The sequence below is a fragment of the Panulirus ornatus genome, chromosome 28 (assembly GCF_036320965.1).
Source record: "Panulirus ornatus isolate Po-2019 chromosome 28, ASM3632096v1, whole genome shotgun sequence".
Lineage (NCBI taxonomy): Eukaryota > Metazoa > Arthropoda > Malacostraca > Decapoda > Palinuridae > Panulirus > Panulirus ornatus.
In genome coordinates, this window is record NC_092251.1 from 13182693 (window position 1) to 13202654 (window position 19962).

Consider the following 19962-nt stretch of genomic DNA (forward strand, 5'->3'; position numbering starts at 1 on the left):
GAGGAGAGTTGATCGAGTAAGAAATGGCAGGGTAAGAGAACGGGTAAGAGAAGAGTCGGTTGAGATATCTCTGAAGAGAGTGTGTTTAAATGGTTTGGATATATGGTGAGAATGAGTGAGGAGAGGTTTACAAAGAGGTTCTATAAATTGTCAGGAGTAGTGGGGACATGAAGGAGGAGACAAAATTGGAGGCGGAAGAATGAGGTAAAAAAGAAAAAAAGAATCTGGGTCTTATCATACAGAAGGGTGTAAGGCGTGCACGAGATAGAGCAAACTGGAAGGATGTGGTGTACAAGGGGCGACGTGTTGCAAATGGACTGAACCAAGGCATACGAAGCGGTAAAGGTAAACCATTGAAAGGTGTGTGTGTGTGGGGCCTGGATAGGGAGTTTTGGTTTTGGGGCATTACGAAATGTCATGACGAAACTGTTTATCAGTTATAAGCGCTATCTGTTAAGTGAACATCATTTAATCATGTCGAAACTAGATATACGTTTGACTATATTTCAAAGAAAACTGTTTTTTTTATTATAGTAACCTAATGAAAAGGAAAGCAAAGCTGTGTCAGGACTCCGCAGGTCTTTGTAGATCTGAATCTTAATGAAATGAAAACAATGTATGAAGAGGGAAAGGTAAAAGAAGGACTAAAACTCCATAGGTTACATGTCCGAGGGAAGAAGGTGGTATCATAACATCCAGTCCCTGATTGGACGCTGTTCACATCCAAACTGTGGAAAGCACGAGCGAAACGCGTGCCACATGTCGAAGAGGATCAAGAAGTTGGATTTACTTAGCGAATGGGGACATTAATAAAAAGAATAGGAAAATGAAAAACAGCACGTCGGCTTGTTTAGTAAGTGCAGTATTTGAAAGAATAGAATGAATGCGGATTTGACGAAAGCGCTTACAGTAATAAAATAGGAGAGCATATGTTGATTTTTGTCTTCTTTAGTTCTTATCATGAAAGTGAGTGATGCAGACTGTATGGATATGTAGCCAACAAAATACTCCAAACGTCACAAAATCACCGTGAGTAGATGGACCTGTATTGTTGCGGTCATTGGCTCCTGTGAGCTGTCTGTCTGCGTCTTAGCCACGAAGGAATAGACCCACAGCACGCGAGTGGCTTTTTCCCATAGTTACTGTGACCAAACACACGAGGATTGGTCATATGGTTCCTCTTTCTTATCTCACACAGTGAAACTGTATAATTGTCTTCTTTCTTTTATCTTTCTCTTCCTATAACCTTTCCATGGGTTGAGTTCACAAGCACAGAAGTTAAATTCTAATCCCTATGCATATATATTTTTCTAATATACCCAATATATTTTACCTTTCGAAATAATATGTCTTCGATTGGTACATACTTTTGCTCGTGTCATATCAGCTGCTATAAATCATACAGTATATCATTGTGAAGTTCTCAACACTCTAACAAAAAGAAAAAAATCTTTATTTTCTGTGTCTTCCATTTGTATCAATATCAATAACAAGTTAGCATTTTCAATGCCATCCTGTATAGAGTTTATAATCAATTGACAATCTGTGGTCATTATACTTTCGCCATGACATGCAACACCTTGCCTTTTCTGGTTCTCCCCTGCAAAACAGAAGACCCACTCTACTGCCCTTGGCGTCCACGTCCATGTTTGGGTACTTGTCCAGAAGTTACCTTAAGAAACATACTCATAAAGGGATCAAGTCTCTTGCTGGGTCAGTTATTCAACTGGTGCTCTGATGATGTCACCTGGATACACCTTAACTATCATCAGATGGGCCTTACCCTCGTCCTGCACAGAGAGTGGAAGTTAGGTATCCACTAGAATCGGTCACTGTTGCCACTTGTCCATTACGAAGCAGCTGATCGTCCCACTCCGTCTGCTCCCCACCAGCAACCAGGTCAAGGAGCTCCTGTGGGAGCCTTCCTCAGCCTCTCACACAAATCAGATCAAGACCAAAGACATTACTCGAACACAGCATCATAAAAATTATGTCTTGAGTTAAACGTACAACGGACAATACACAAGTGATTAACGTTTAAGAAATTCGCCTCCGAGACGTAAAATGTAGATCAGGGTAAACCACTTCTAGCAAGGTTCTGCAGCGTAGGTAACCCAAGACTGTACATCAAGTAGTGACTGAGAACTGAACTTGGATGTAAAACTTAGTTAAGGTGTGGCGTTCAAGTACCCGGACGCGGACGTGGATTCAAAGGGCAGTAGAGTGGTTCTTCTGCTTTGTAGGGAAGAGCCAGAAAAGCCTAAGTGCTGTGTGTCATGGTGTGGGTATGGTGATTACAGATTGTCAGTGATTCTACAAACACTATACAAGATATAAATGGGAACAGGATGGCTTTTTTTTACGCTTATAATGCATACTGGACCCCGTCAAGCAGTGTGAGTCTAACACTGACATGCAAGATGACAAGCAGGATTCATTGTATACATACGCTGGGGATTTTAGATCAGGTTCCTCATCACAGATGATGATCAGCACTATGTTAACTTACCATAACTGGGCTTCTTAACCTGTTTTGTGTAACTTGTAATCTTCATGTAGGTCATTATAGCATGGAGGTCACTGTAACCTGGAGGTCATTATACATTCTAAGATGGAGGTCACTAAAGCAAGGAAGGTCGATATAGTATGGGGGACACTACAAGATACAGGTCACTACAGCATGGAAATCACTATAGCATTTAGGTCACTATAGGGTGGATGTCACTAATGCGTGGATGTCGCTATAGCTCGCAGGTCATTATAACCTGGAGGTCATTACACATTCTAAGATGGAGGTCACTAAAGCAAGGAAGGTCGATATCGTATGGAGGACACTACAAGATACAGGTCACTACAGCATGGAAATCACTATAGCATTTAGGTCACTATACGGTGGATGTCACTAATGCGTGGATGTCGCTATAGCTCGCAGGTCATTATAACCTGGAGGTCATTATACATTCTAAGATGGAGGTCACTAAAGTAAGGAAGGTCGATATCGTATGGAGGACACTACAAGATACAGGTCACTACAGCATGGAAATCACTATAGCATATAGGTCACTATAGGGTGGATGTCACTAATGCGTGATGTCGCTATAGCTCACAGGTCATTATAACACGAGTTCTTTCACTCATCAAAACAGTGAAAAACAGCTTTTGTGTGAGAGAAATATTTCTTTCAACGAAGATACATTCTACAGAAAAAAAAGAAAAAACAACTGGAAATGTCAACATTCGTAAGGAATGCTGCATGTGGTCCGGCGCAATGTCACATACCATGATGTTCACAACGGAATGGAAACACCAACAAAAGCGCCTTCATTACACTCTCGATGAACCTGAATGCACTTTACCTGTACAAACCTATCTTTCCGTTATCTTCAACAAACGCATCTTCAATGCACCCTTGATATATATATATATATATATATATATATATATATATATATATATATTATATATATATATATATATATATATATATATATATATATATATATATATATATATATATGTATATATATATATATATATATATATATATATATATATATACATATATATATATATATATATATATATATATATATATATATATATATATATATATATATATATATATATATATATATATATATATATATATATATATATATATATATATATATATATATATATCCCTGGGGATAGGGGATTAAGAATACTTCCCACGTATTCCCTGCGTGTCGTAGAAGGCGACTAAAAGGGGAGGGAGCGGGGGGCTGGAAATCCTCCCCTCTCGTTTTTTTTTTTAATTTTCCAAAAGAAGGAACAGAGGGGGCCAGGTGAGGATATTCCAAAAAAGGCCCAGTCCTCTGTTCTTAACGCTACCTCGCCAACGCGGGAAATGGCAAATAGTTTAAAAGAAAAAAAGAAAAAAAAAATATATATATATATATATATATATATATATATATATACGAACAAAGTGCATAGGAACCCGCACCCTCATAGAACATACAAACCTCCAACAGCCAGGATCGAACCCGAGATCCCTGTGCCACAGGCGGGAATGCTACCGCTAGGCTATGGGCCTGGCTAATAGGAATTACCTATTCGAATACTATGTACTCGAATACCCTTCGTCTCACGTTGGTGAGCAACGGGGTCTACACCTTACTGAACAACGAGGAGGTGTGTGAATACGAACATAGTGCATAGGAACGCGTTGTTCAGTAAGGTTCGGTAAAATGCTATCTGCTGGCTATGTGCGCCTAATTGGAAATAACCGGTGTAGACCCCGTTGCTCACCAACGTGAGACGAAGGGTATTCGAGTAAATAGTATTCGAACAGTTATTTCCTATTAGCCAGGCCCATAGTCTAGCGGTAGCATTCCCGCCTGTGGCACAGAGGTCCGGGTTCGATCCTGGCTGTTGAAGGTTTGCGTACATATATATATATATGGTGGCTGATTCATGTGAGAAACTGCAGAAGCTGGTAACTGAGTTTGGTAAAGTGTGTGAAAGAAAAAAGTTAAGAGTAAATGTGAATAAGAGCAAGGTTATTAGGTACAGTAGGGTTGAGGGTCAAGTCAATTGGGAGGTAAGTTTGAATGGAGAAAAACTGGAGGAAGTAAAGTGTTTTAGATATCTGGGAGTGGATCTGGCAGCGCATGGAACCATGGAAGCGGAAGTGGATCATAGGGTGGGGGAGGGGGCGAAAATTCTGGGAGCCTTGAAGAATTTGTGGAAGTCGAGAACATTATCTCGGAAAGCAAAAATGGGTATGTTTGAAGGAATAGTGGTTCCAACAATGTTGTATGGTTGTGAGGCGTGGGCTATGGATAGAGTTGTGCGCAGGAGGATGGATGTGCTGGAAATGAGATGTTTGAGGACAATGTGTGGTGTGAGGTGGTTTGATCGAGTAAGTAACGTAAGAGTAAGAGAGATGTGTGGAAATAAAAAGAGCGTGGTTGAGACAGCAGAAGAGGGTGTTTTGAAATGGTTTGGGCACATGGAGAGAATGAGTGAGGAAAGATTGACCAAGAGGATATATGTGTCGGAGGTGGAGGGAACGAGGAGAAGTGGGAGACCAAATTGGAGGTGGAAAGATGGAGTGAAAAAGATTTAGTGTGAGCGGGGCCTGAACATGCAGGAGGGTGAAAGGAGGGCAAGGAATAGAGTGAATTGGATCGATGTGGTATACCGGGGTTGACGTGCTGTCAATGGATTGAATCAGGGCATGTGAAGCGTCTGGGGTAAACCATGGAAAGCTGTGTAGGTATGTATATTTGCGTGTGTGGACGTATGTATATACATGTGTATGGGGGTGGGTTGGGCCATTTCTTTCGTCTGTTTCCTTGCGCTACCTCGCAAACGCGGAAGACAGCGACAAAGCAAAAAAAAAAAAAAAAAGAAAAAAAAAAAAAAAAAAAAAATATATATATATATATATATATATATATATATATATATATATATATATATATATATATATATATATATATATATATATATATATATATATATATATATATATATATATATATATATATATACATATATATATATATATATATATAATATATATATGTATATATATATATATATATATATATATATATATATATATATATATATATATATATATATATATATATATATATATATATATATATATATATATATATATATATATATATATGGGTATATATATTAATATGGGTAAAATTGAAAGTTGATGGAGAGAGGTGGGTGATTATTGGTGCATATGCACCTGGGCATGAGAAGAAAGATCATGAGAGGCAAGTGTTTTGGGAGCAGCTAAATGAGTGTGTTAGCGGTTTTGATGCACGAGACCGGGTTATAGTGATGGGTGATTTGAATGCAAAGGTGAGTAATGTGGCAGTTGAGGGAATAATTGGTATGCATGGGGTGTTCAGTGTTGTAAATGGAAATGGTGAAGAGCTTGTAGATTTATGTGCTGAAAAAGGACTGATGATTGGGAATACCTGGTTTAAAAAGCGAGATATACATAAGTATACTTATGTAAGTAGGAGAGATGGCCAGAGAGCGTTATTGGATTACGTGTTAATTGACAGGCGTGCGAAAGAGAGACTTTTGGATGTTAATGTGCTGAGAGGTGCAACTGGAGGGATGTCTGATCATTATCTTGTGGAGGCTAAGGTGAAGATTAGTATGGGTTTTCAGAAAAGAGGAGTGAATGTTGGGGTAAAGAAGGTGGTGAGAGTAAGTGAGCTTGGGAAGGAGACCTGTGTGGGGAAGTACCAGGAGAGACTGTGTACAGAATGGAAAAAGGTGAGAACAATGGAAGTAAGGGGAGTGGGGGAGGAATGGGATGTATTTAGGGAATCAGTGATGGATTGCGCAAAAGATGCTTGTGGCATGAGAAGAGTGGGAGGTGGGCTGTTTAGAAAGGGTAGTGAGTGGTGGGATGAAGAAGTAAGAGTATTAGTGAAAGAGAAGAGAGAGGCATTTGGACGATTTTTGCAGGGAAAAAATGCAATTGAGTGGGAGAAGTATAAAAGAAAGAGACAGGAGGTCAAGAGAAAGGTGCAAGAGGTGAAAAAAAGGGCAAATGAGAGTTGGGGTGAGAGACTATCAGTAAATTTTAGGGAGAATAAAAAGATGTTCTGGAAGGAGGTAAATAGGGTGCGTAAGACAAGGGAGCAAATGGGAACTTCAGTGAAGGGCGTAAATGGGGAGGTGATAACAAGTAGCGGTGATGTGAGAAGGAGATGGAATGAGTATTTTGAAGGTTTGTTGAAAGTGTCTGATGACAGAGTGGCAGATATAGGGTGTTTTGGTCGAGGTGGTGTGCAAAGTGAGAGGGTTAGGGAAAATGATTTGGTAAACAGAGAAGAGGTAGTAAAAGCTTTGCGGAAGATGAAAGCCGGCAAGGCAGCAGGTTTGGATGGTATTGCAGTGGAATTTATTAAGAAAGGGGGTGACTGTATTGTTGACTGGTTGGTAAGGTTATTTAATGTATGTATGACTCATGGTGAGGTGCCTGAGGATTGGCGGAATGCGTGCATAGTGCCATTGTACAAAGGCAAAGGGGATAAGAGTGAGTGCTCAAATTACAGAGGTATAAGTTTGTTGAGTATTCCTGGTAAATTATATGGGAGGGTATTGATTGAGAGGGTGAAGGCATGTACAGAGCATCAGATTGGGGAAGAGCAGTGCGGTTTCAGAAGTGGTAGAGGATGTGTGGAGCAGGTGTTTGCTTTGAAGAATGTATGTGAGAAATACTTAGAAAAGCAAATGGATTTGTATGTAGCATTTATGGATCTGGAGAAGGCATATGATAGAGTTGATAGAGATGCTCTGTGGAAGGTATTAAGAATATATGGTGTGGGAGGCAAGTTGTTAGAAGCAGTGAAAAGTTTTTATCGAGGATGTAAGGCATGTGTACGTGTAGGAAGAGAGGAAAGTGATTGGTTCTCAGTGAATGTAGGTTTGCGGCAGGGGTGTGTGATGTCTCCATGGTTGTTTAATTTGTTTATGGATGGGGTTGTAAGGGAGGTAAATGCAAGAGTCCTGGAAAGAGGGGCAAGTATGAAGTCTGTTGGGGATGAGAGAGCTTGGGAAGTGAGTCAGTTGTTGTTCGCTGATGATACAGTGCTGGTGGCTGATTCATGTGAGAAACTGCAGAAGCTGGTGACTGAGTTTGGTAAAGTGTGTGGAAGAAGAAAGTTGAGAGTAAATGTGAATAAGGGCAAGGTTATTAGGTACAGTAGGGGTGAGGGTCAAGTCAATTGGGAGGTGAGTTTGAATGGAGAAAAACTGGAGGAAGTGAAGTGTTTTAGATATCTGGGAGTGGATCTGTCAGCGGATGGAACCATGGAAGCGGAAGTGGATCATAGGGTGGGGGAGGGGGCGAAAATTTTGGGAGCCTTGAAAAATGTGTGGAAGTCGAGAACACTATCTCGGAAAGCAAAAATGGGTATGTTTGAGGGAATAGTGGTTCCAACAATGTTGTATGGTTGCGAGGCGTGGGCTATGGATAGAGTTGTGCGCAGGAGGATGGATGTGCTGGAAATGAGATGTTTGAGGACAATGTGTGGTGTGAGGTGGTTTGATCGAGTAAGTAACGTAAGGGTAAGAGAGATGTGTGGAAATAAAAAGAGCGTGGTTGAGAGAGCAGAAGAGGGTGTTTTGAAATGGTTTGGGCACATGGAGAGAATGAGTGAGGAAAGATTGACCAAGAGGATATATGTGTCGGAGGTGGAGGGAACGAGGAGAAGAGGGAGACCAAATTGGAGGTGGAAAGATGGAGTGAAAAAGATTTTGTGTGATCGGGGCCTGAACATGCAGGAGGGTGAAAGGAGGGCAAGAATAGAGTGAATTGGAGCGATGTGGTATACAGGGGTTGACGTGCTGTCAGTGGAGTGAATCAAGGCATGTGAAGCGTCTGGGGTAAACCATGGAAAGCTGTGTAGGTATGTATATTTGCGTGTGTGGACGTGTGTATGTACATGTGTATGGGGGGGGGTGTTGGGCCATTTCTTTCGTCTGTTTCCTTGCGCTACCTCGCAAACGCGGGAGACAGCGACAAAGTATAAAAAAAAAAAAAAAAAAAATATATATATATATATATATATATATATATATATATATATATATATAAATATATATATATATATATATATCAGATCCCACACTGTTTGGAAATCATCATTCACGTGATACTTGAATTCAGAGATCTTATCATAAGGCGATGGTGTCAGGCCAAGCAATGTGTAGGATGATTGTGGGAACGTGCAGGACGAGACACACAAAAGCTGGCTGATGATATATATAATATATATATATAATATATATATATATATATATATATATATATATATATATATATATATATATATATATATATATATATATATATATATATATATATATATATATATATATATATATATATATATATATATATATATATATATATATATATATATATGTTGGTCTTTGACATATGCTTTTCTATATTGTAAGTGTATTTGGCAAATCCGTATTTATTCTATTTTTCATATATTGCACTTATAGATAGATAGATATGACGATCACACTTGTCCTTGATGATAATGCGAAGGTGAAATCGCACTTCAGTAGGATTTCATACAATTTTGTTTAGCATGAAATGTTTCTATACATGTGGCAAGACATATTTCGTGGAGACAATCCACCTCATCAGATGCCAGAACTTAACAAAGTTATTCAAATCCCAACATCACACTTGGTTCCCGCCGTCCAACACCAATCTATCTAGGCCAAACACTGTCTGCTATGTCTGGTCGTAACCCTTGTAAGGGAGAGTGATTAAGGAGGGTCAGGTGGCGGGGGTTGACCTGGGTAGCTGGGTGTGTCATGAACAGCTTTTTTTAATGTTTTCGTATCGTGCCAATTCTCTCATAATGTTTTGGTTAATGCTAGAATAGGCATTAGAATTGCCTGGGGACAAATCAAAGTTCTTAGTATCAGCAATTAAGACCAATTAGACAAATGGGTTATGGAATGACAGAAAATATAGGGGATACCCAATACATGACCAACAAGAAAGGAGACACAAGATGGAGAAAATCAGATCCCACACTGTTTGGAAATCATCATTCACGTGATACTTGAATTCAGAGATCTTATCATAAGGCGATGGTGTCAGGCCAAGCAATGTGTAGGATGATTGTGGGAACGTGCAGGACGAGACACACAAAAGCTGGCTGATGATAGTCAAGATGTCAAAAGCTGATGATGATGCAAGATGTCAAAAGTTGATGATGTGCAAGATGTCAAAAACTGATGATCGGCAAGATATCAAAAGCTGATGATAGTCAAGATGTCGAGTGTGTATATATGAAGAGCAAAATTAAATACTGGTGCTTTGCTTGGTCTTCAAGTAAACAAGATGACATGATTGAACTAGAAACAATTCAGAAACACTTTACAAGTAGTTAATAGGATGGAACTCCTGAAAGTGATGATAAACTAAACCTGTTGTAATCAGTGCAGTTTTGAAAAGAGGTGAAGGTGACACATTTCAAGCTCTGTGTGGCAGAAAATGGAGAGGAAGACCAAATACATGAGAATTTTAAAAGCCTCACTTAAGGGAAAACGGTGACCAAATCTGCAAGTATTCCTGGGAACGTAATGAAAATATCGAAGTAAAACACAAGAACGCGCTGCAGTAGACATAGAGAGGTAAAATAAAAAGCATTTGTGGACTAAGCACCAAAGTCTTACAAAAGAAAACTCGACTGATGGTTAAGTAAGGCATCAGATAACGCAAGACCTGATGATTGCAAGAGATGTGTAGCCGAGGAATAATATTGCTTAACAACAGAAACAAGACGAATGGCGAGCTATACGCTTTAAACCTTACCTTACGTAAGTTCTCGTCGCAAGTAATGGTACGAAGGTAGGTATGGGTGAGGGGGGAGGGGGGGAAGAGCTAGAAAAACTTCTTTTTGACGAGAAACATTTCATCTGCATATACATAACAGCGCAAACAAACTTCCTAAGTTTTTGTACGTTTGGGGGGGGGGGGGGGGGGGGGATTAGCTAGTAAAACTTCTATTTGACGAGAAACACTTGATCTGCATATACATAACAGAGCAAACAAACATCCTAAGTTTTCAAGTTCACTTTAGCTGGGAAACGCTGGGTCAGTGCCCTCTGGCGGCTGTTCGTGTTGAGAGTCATCAATTGGATCAGCAAAAGTTAAGGAAAATTGATAAGTTGTATTCTTATTATGTCTCCCTCTGTAGGATGGAGATCTTATCGTTTTTGCTTCGTTTCTCATTCAGATTTCTCTTTTTTTTTTTTGTTTTCTATCGGACAATCAGCCCCTTAACTTTTCCGTGTAAAGTCAGAGGCCAGGGTGTAGTGAAGGTGCACTTGACCAGATCCCTGTGAGGCAGGTCAAAGGCCAGGATGCAATGAAGATGTGGGTCAGGTCTTTCTCATAACCTTATCATTCTCTCCAACAATCAAGTTCCTTATCTTAATCTTTACCTTAACCTTAAACAGATCAAAGACCAGTGGTGTCGAGGGCGCAGTAAAGATGAGGGTTTGGTGAAGGTTAGGGTATAGTGAAGATGAGGGTGTAGGGAAGGCGGCCTTTGATGCGTTTGTTTAGTGTAAGGGGAATATAGGTTTATCGAGAGTGTAGTGAAGATACTTTTAGTAGTTCCTGTCTCCGTTGTGAACATTATAGTGAGTGATGACGCTGAGAGAGTTATACTACATTCGCTAGCAAATGTTGGCAGTTCTAGCTTAGATTATGTTATATCTGTGTTCTATACAAAAGAAGTACTATCATCCAGTTAGTGTCTCTTACGTGTTACTAAGTATGAGTCAAATGCCTTGATAGATTTTGCAGAGAAATCTTTATCAGGGGTAACCACTCAAACATCATATTGAAAACTAGTCTTTATTTCCCATACTACAGCAAAATGTTGAAATAAATAAATTAATGTTTGAGAAAGATTTGGTATATGCACTCTTGCAGGAACCAGAGGGTGAGGATCCTGGAGGTACAGACAGATCTGGTCTTGGCATCTCAATCACACGTGAGGTGATAACCTGGTTATTACTTCACGTGTGATTGATTTTGATGTTCATTTTCAGCCAGGCTCCTGAAGCACTACTGGTAATACTGATTCTTTATCAGTGTTGATTCCTTATCATGTTATCTTAAAGAGTCTTTACTTCCTGTCGTCAAATTCCTCAGAGGAGAAGAAGGATCCCTGTGCACCGTCAGCCCTCACTCCGTTGGCAGTGATGGGGACGGCGTTGGATTCCACGACCCTGTAGCCGTTGTCATCAGCAACGTACTTGATAAAGAATTCAACGCCTTCGGGGGAAGTCCAGCTGGAAAACGGAAGAGCCAACTTTAGAAAAATTGTCCTAAGACAAGTTACACACAATCTAATCCTCCTTAATCAATCCGGTCCTTCTATTGTATCATCGACTGTCTTACCAATGCTGATTGCCTCACAAAGTCTTCTGCTTCTGCAAGAGTCTGCCCTTGCAACCATCCAATCATACGTTTTCACTGTCCTAAGAACTCGCCTCCACAGAAGTTACGTAACAAGACAATTCCAGTGATTGATAGAATATGGAAGTAACTTATTTTTTCTTTGTTGGTACAACAGAGAAGTACTGGAGAAATATAAATGCTTATCTAATTTCTTTTTCATACATATTCGCTGATTCCCGCGTCAGCGAGGTAGCGTTAAGAACACAGGACTGAGCCTTAGAGGGAATATCCTCACCTGGCCCCCTTCTCTTTTCATTCATTTGGAAAAGTAAAAAACGATAGGGAGGATTTCCAGCCCCTCCACTTCCTCCCCTTTTAGTCACCTACGACACGCAGGGAATACGTGGGAAGCATTCTTTCTCCCCTATCCCCAGGGATGATATATATATATATATACATATATATATATATATATATATATATATATATATATATATATATATATATATATATATATATATTATTATTATTATTATTATTATTATTATTTTGCTTTGTCGCTGTCTCCCGCGTTAGCAAGATAGCGCAAGGAAACAGACGAAAGAATGGTCCAACCCACCCACATACACATGTATATACATACACGTCCACACACGCACATATACATACCTATACATCTCAACGTATACATATATATATACACACACAGACATATACATATATACACATGTACATAATTCATACTGTCTCCCTTTATTCATTCCCATCGCCACCTCGCCACACATGAAATAACAACCCCCTCCCCCCCTCATGTGTGCGAGGTAGCGCTAGGAAAAGACAACAAAGGTCACATTCGTTCACACTCAGTCTCTATAATATACAAATTGCTGCTTACTTTTTGGGATAGATTTAGTTTGGGAAACGATAACAGAGGCCTGAACACACATGATAAGAGGTTGTTTTTGTTGTTTCAGTCATCAGCACAGTATCTATTTCCTATCGAATACTCTCCCATGTAAACATCACAGGTATCTACCACTTGCCGGGTACTCACCTGTAGGTGCCAGTGACGACGGTGTTCTCGATGCTCAGGTCGTGGTGGAAGTCATCCAGGTCGATGATCGAGCCGGGGCGAGCGGCGGCCAGGGCGGCCAGACCCATGAGAACGAGGACCTGATGGTGAGGAAAGGTGTGTATTCTTAAAGAGTTTTTGTGAAACGAAAAGATAACTGCCAACGATAAACGGTGTAGAAAGAACCATTGAACTTAGGAAAGATAAAGAAAACTGTAAGTGATCATTAGTAGAATCCTAACTTCCGTGGAACTTCGTGTCCGTCTCTAAGGCACAGAAAGCACAACCATGATCAAGAATGTGAGGCGAGTCACTCAAAAGACGCGAGAGAAATCAGGATGTCTATTGTGTTTGTTGTGACAGGAGCACAGGAGAATCCCAACTCACGATGATGCACTTCATGTTGGTCGCTGGTCAACTGATGGCCACAAGTGGAGGTCGAGGGTTTTATAGAAGCCGCGCGGGACCACACCCATGAGGCCCAGCCTTCGCCACCACCACCCCCACAACCTCCATATTCATGAAACGAAGAAGTCTCGTAATTCTTCAGGTAAAAAAAAAAAAGACTCTAAGGTTGCTATCTGCATTTCTTCAGGTCTTTGAAAGTACCTCAGCAGGAACAGGGTCGTCCAATACGTGGACGAAAGCTCAGTCAATTTGAAGACGCATCATATGGTATAGGGTGAAACAGAGGTCATTCAAGGTCGTCTGGTGTAAGACAAGCGTTTATGAAGCAGCTTTACATGGCCTACACTACCAGGTCACCATTTCTTTCGTCGGACGAGTTTTTCCTGTTCGACGTCCTCGGGAAAGTCGACTCAGTTAAGCAACACATTGGTATCTGTAGGCCTCTGCTCCATCATAACTCGTTCGCACTTATGTAAAACAGTCCCAAGGTTTAAGAGGTCTCAGGAACGCACAGTCTGTGGCTCGTAGTTGTGATCCATATATCGTGCAATCTGGCTGTGCGAGAGACGGCACTCGGGTCTTCGTCATGACAAAGTCATTCACTTCCTGAAGATGTTTCACTGTTTTACTGCACCTGTATTACCCAGCAGCAGTAAAACAGAGTACTAGTATCACACAGCTCCTGTCATACACAGCACCAGTATCGCACAGCACCAGTAATTCACATTACCAGTATCACACAGCTCTAGTAACTCACAGCACTAGTAATGCACAAGAACTAGTAACACATAGCAACAGTAACATACAGCACCAGTACCACAAAACATTGGGAATACACAGCGCTAGTATCAGAGAGCTTCAGCAATTCACAGAACCAGTGATACACAGCAACGGTTACACAGATCACTAGCATAACACAGCACCAGTGACGCACAACAGCACCTGTAACAAAAGCACAAGTGCTACATAACACTAATAACACACAGTATCAATAAAACTCACCACCAGTAACACAACACCAGTAACACACAGCACCAACACCATAGAGCGCTAGTAACACACAGCACCAGCACCATAGAGCGCCAGTAACACACAGCAACAGCACTATAGAACGCCAGTAACACACAGCACCAGCACCATAGAGCGCTAGTAACACACAGCATTAGCACCATAGAGCCATTAACAAACACAGCACGACAGCACCCATAGAGCGCAGTAACACACAGCACCAGGCACCATAGAGCGCCAGTAACACACAGCACCAGCACTATAGAGCGCCATTAACACACAGCACTAGCACCAGAGAGCGCAGTAACACATAGCACCAGCACCATAGAGCGCCAGTAACACACAGCACCAACACCATAGAGCGCCAGTAACACACAGCACCAGCACCATAGAGCGCCAGTAACACAGCACCAGCACCATAGAGCGCCAGTAACACACAGCACCAGCACCATAGAGCGCCAGTAACACACAGCACCAGCAAACCTCAGCGCCAGTAGCACACCTCACTGGTGAAGCGGTCAGCGTCACTGACCGTCACGCTTGCACGGGCCGCCTGGGATCAAACCCGCATACGTGCGAATACTTGGTTGCGGCAGGCCGGTTCACAGTCCATCCAGCTGTTCATCTTCCTCCAGGGGATGGCCGATAGAATATTATCTAGCATAAGTTAAGGTGTATGTATGTGTGTACATACATACAGGAGTAAAGACATGGTACACATATTCAAGGTTAAGTTGACAGGGGACAACAAGAGTGTGACTCTCTCTCCCCCGTAAGCGCGCACTTATTGTTAATCACTAAATAGTGATCACAGCGTTAGTAACATGCAACACAGTAAACACTAGCACCAGTACCACACAACACCAATATCACACAGCACCAGTATAATAAAACACAGTATCATACAGCACATACAGCACCAGTATCACAAAACAACAGCATCACACAACACCTGTATCACACAAACCAGTATCACACATCCACCAGTATCACACAGCACCAGTATCAACATCACCAGTAACACACAACACCAGCATCACACAACACCAGTTTCACACAACACCAGTTTCACACAACACCAGTATCAAACATCACCAGTATCACACAACACCAAGTATCACACAACACTTGTGCAATACAACACCAGTATCAAACATCACCAGTATCACACCATCACCAGTATCACAAACACCAGTATCAACACAACACCAGTATCAACACAACACCAGTATCACACAGCACCAGTATCAACATCACCAGTATCACACAACACCAGTATCACACAACACTAGTACAATACAACACCAGTATCACACTTCACCAGTATCACACTTCACCAGTATCACACTTCACCAGTATCACACAACTCCAGTATCACACAGCACCAGTATACACAACACCAGCATCACACAACACCAGCAAACACACTTTACCAGTATCACACAACACAGTATCACACATCACCAGTATCACACAACCAGATCAACTCACCAGTATCACACAACACAGTAAATAAACACCAATCACACAACACGGTATCACACAACCCTAGCACAAAACAACAACCAGCAGTATTACACACACCAGTATCACATATCACCCGCATCGCACAACACCACCAGTTTCACACAACACCATATCACACAACACCATATCACACAACACCAGTATCACACAACACTAGTACAATACAACACCGTATCACAAAATACCAGCATCGCAACAACACCAGTATCACACAACACCAGTATCACACAAAACCCGTATCAAACATCACCAGTATCACACATCAACAGTATCACACAACACCAGTAAACACACAACACCATATCACACCCAAAACCAGTATCACACAACACCAGTATCACACAACCCAGTACAAAACAACACCAGTAAACACACACACCATATCACACAACCCAGTATCACCAACACCAGTATCACATAGTACCCGCATCGCAAAAACACCAGTATCACACAACACCAGTATCACACATCACCAGCATCACACAACACCAGTATCACACAACACCAGTATCACACAACACCAGTATCACACATCACCAGTATCACACAACACCAGTATCACACAACACCAGTATCACACAACAACCCGTATCACACATCACAGTATCACAACAACACCAGTATCATACATCACCAGTATCACACAACACTAGTAAAATAAAACACCAGCATCACACAACACCGGTATCACACAACCCTAGCACAAAACAACAACAGCAGTATTACACGACACCAGTATCACATATCACCAGCATCGCACAACACCACCAGTTTCACACAACACCAGTATCACACAACACCAGTATCACACAACACCAGTATCACACAACACTAGTACAATACAACACCAGTATCACATAGTACCAGCATCGCACAACACCAGTATCACACAACACCAGTATCACACAACACCAGTATCAAACATCACCAGTATCACACATCACCAGTATCACACAACACCAGTATCACACAACACCAGTATCACACAACACCAGTATCACACAACACCAGTATCACACAACACTAGTACAATACAACACCAGTATCACACATCACCAGTATCACACAACACCAGTATCACACAACACCAGTATCACATAGTACCAGCATCGCACAACACCAGTATCACACAACACCAGTATCACATATCACCAGCATCGCACAACACCAGTATCACACAACACCAGTATCACACAACACCAGTATCACACATCACCAGTATCACACAACACCAGTATCACACAACACCAGTATCACATAGTACCAGCATCGCACAACACCAGTATCACACAACACCAGTATCACACAACACCAGTATCAAACATCACCAGTATCACACATCACCAATATCACACAACACCAGTATCACACAACACCAGTATCACACAACACCAGTATCACACAACACCAGCATCACACATCACCAGTATCACACATCACCAGCATCGCACAACACCAGTATCACACAACACCAGTATCACACATCACCAGTATCACACAACACCAGTATCAAACATCACCAGTATCACACAACACCAGTATCACACATCACCAGTATCACACAACACCAGTATCAAACATCACCAGTATCACACAACACCAGTATCACACAACACCAGTTTCACACATCACCAGTATCACACCACACCAGTATCACACATCACCAGTATCACACAACACCAGTATCAAACATCACACAAGCACCAATACACAACCACAACACACAGTAATCAACAACACCACCACATCACAGCATCAACAGCACCAGTATCACACAAACACACACAGCACCAGTATCACAAAGCAAAACATTATCACACAACACCAGTATCACACACTAATACCACACAGCACTAGTCACACAGCACCAGACATAGCACATCAATCACCAGTACCACACAGCACCAGTACCACACGGACACCATGACACACAGCACCAATAACAAGCAACAATATCACACAGAAGCCGCACACACAGCACCAGTATAAAAACACCAGTATCATACAGCACATACAGCACCAGTATCACACAGCACAGCACCCAGAGCACGTACCACAAAGCACGAGTACCACACACACCAATATCACACAGCACCAGCACCACACAGCACCAGTATAATAAAACACCAGTATCATACAGCACATACTGGACCAGTATCACACAGCACCAGCACCACACAGCACCAGTACCACACACAGCACCAGTACCACACAGACACGCACCAGTATAATAAAACACCAGTATCATACAGCACATACTGGACCAGTATCACAACAGCACCAGCCCACACAGCACCAGCACCACACAGCACCAGCACCACACAGCACCAGCACCACACAGCACCAGTACCACACAGCACGAATACCACACAGCACCAGTACCACACAGCACCAGTATCACAAAACACCAGTATCATACAGGAAATTCAGCACCAGTACCGCACAGCACCCAGTGCCACCACAGCACGAGTATGCACACAGCACCAGTATACACAGCACCAGCCCACCACCACAGCACCAGTATAATAAAACACCAGTATCATGCAGCACATACAGCACCAGTATCACACAGCACCAGCACCACACAGCACCAGTACCACACAGCACCAGTATCACAAAACACCAGTATCATACAGGAAATACAGCACCAGTACCACACAGCACCAGTACCACACAACACCAGTATTACACAGCACCAGTATCACACAGCACCAGTACCAAGCAACACCAGTATCAGACAACACCAGTATCACACAACACCAGTATCACACAACACCAGTATCACACAACACCAGCATAACACAACACTAGCACGCCACATCACCAGTATCACACAGCACCAGTACAGCACAACTCCAGTATCACACAGCATGAATAACACAGCTCCAGTACCACACAGGTCCAATATAACCCATCAGCAGTAACACACAAGACCACCTGAAACAGAATTTATTTCTTAAGAAATATCAAAGCGAACAATGAACACGCTGGAGAAATGGGGCGCCCCCACATCTGACAGTTGTATTCAGAGACCTGGATAATCCAATCCAGTTTTCAACGCTGTTCAGTACAACTTAAAAGGAAAGGACTCATTAACTACCTCAGTTACATTAACATAAAACCACTTCACCCGTTCTTACTCTCTGTACACACTGACAATCAGCGAACAAAATTAACTTGGCTTATATACTTTCGATGTGGAGATGGTTGATAAACTAACTTTACCTTCCCATTACTTTATGATAAGACAGGTTCAAAGGTTGAGCTCAGGCTAAGTGCTCAGGACAGAGTTATGTCTCGTTTTAATCATCCTTGCATGATTAAGGAGAAGGTCGAGGGTTATGCAAATGTTAAGAACCCACACACACACACACACACACACACACACACACACTGAAGAGAGGCAAAGTGCCAAGGGAATGCAAAAGGGCAAACGTCACACCTTTACATATGAAAGGAGATCGGGCACAGGCGTTGCACTACAGACTGGTCTCACTAACGAGTGTGATGTGTAGGTTCGGAGAAAGCAAGTGGGTGACTCTTCGGTGAAGTATCCGAAGTGAAAGACAGCACGGCCTTAGGGAGAGTGCGAGTTCAGCCCTGGACGACTGGGTAGGCTGAGTAGACTGTCAAAAATCGGGACTACCACATAATATTTGACACTGTAGAGCATACGAGGCTGATTAAGATATGCCGGAGCACCAGGCAGGAAAAAGAGGGACAGAAGATTACTTCAGTAGGAGGGAACAGATGACGTATTTGCTAGAGGAGCATTTACCAAATGTGGGGTGTCCAGCGGAGTGGCGCAGGGTTCGATTCTGGGTCTATTACTATTGATCTATGTAAATGACTTGACTGAAGAGATGGTCTTCCACCAAATGATGCAAAGGTCACAAAGGCAATGAAAAGCGAGGGAGGATTGCCTCAGTTAACAAAGGGACAGAAAGAGACCCAAAAGTTTGTCTGAACA

General features: G+C 41.8%; 3 protein-coding genes across 3 annotated transcripts in view; 1 reads left to right on the top strand and 2 right to left on the bottom strand.

The window, feature by feature from the left end:
- The window catches only part of LOC139757851 (uncharacterized), an 81504-nt gene that overhangs the window by 46243 nt on the left and 15299 nt on the right, over positions 1-19962 (top strand). The window lies entirely within an intron of this gene.
- LOC139757854 (uncharacterized) overlaps positions 1-19962 on the bottom strand; it is an 84824-nt gene that overhangs the window by 33436 nt on the left and 31426 nt on the right. The window lies entirely within an intron of this gene.
- LOC139757709 (uncharacterized) lies at positions 11415-13478 on the bottom strand. The gene is made up of 3 exons (XM_071678460.1): positions 13437-13478; positions 13032-13150; positions 11415-11868 (listed from the first exon to the last, which is right to left on the bottom strand). The coding sequence occupies exons 1-3, from the start codon at positions 13449-13451 to the stop codon at positions 11703-11705; spliced, it is 300 nt and encodes a 99-aa protein (XP_071534561.1). The 5' UTR covers positions 13452-13478; the 3' UTR covers positions 11415-11702.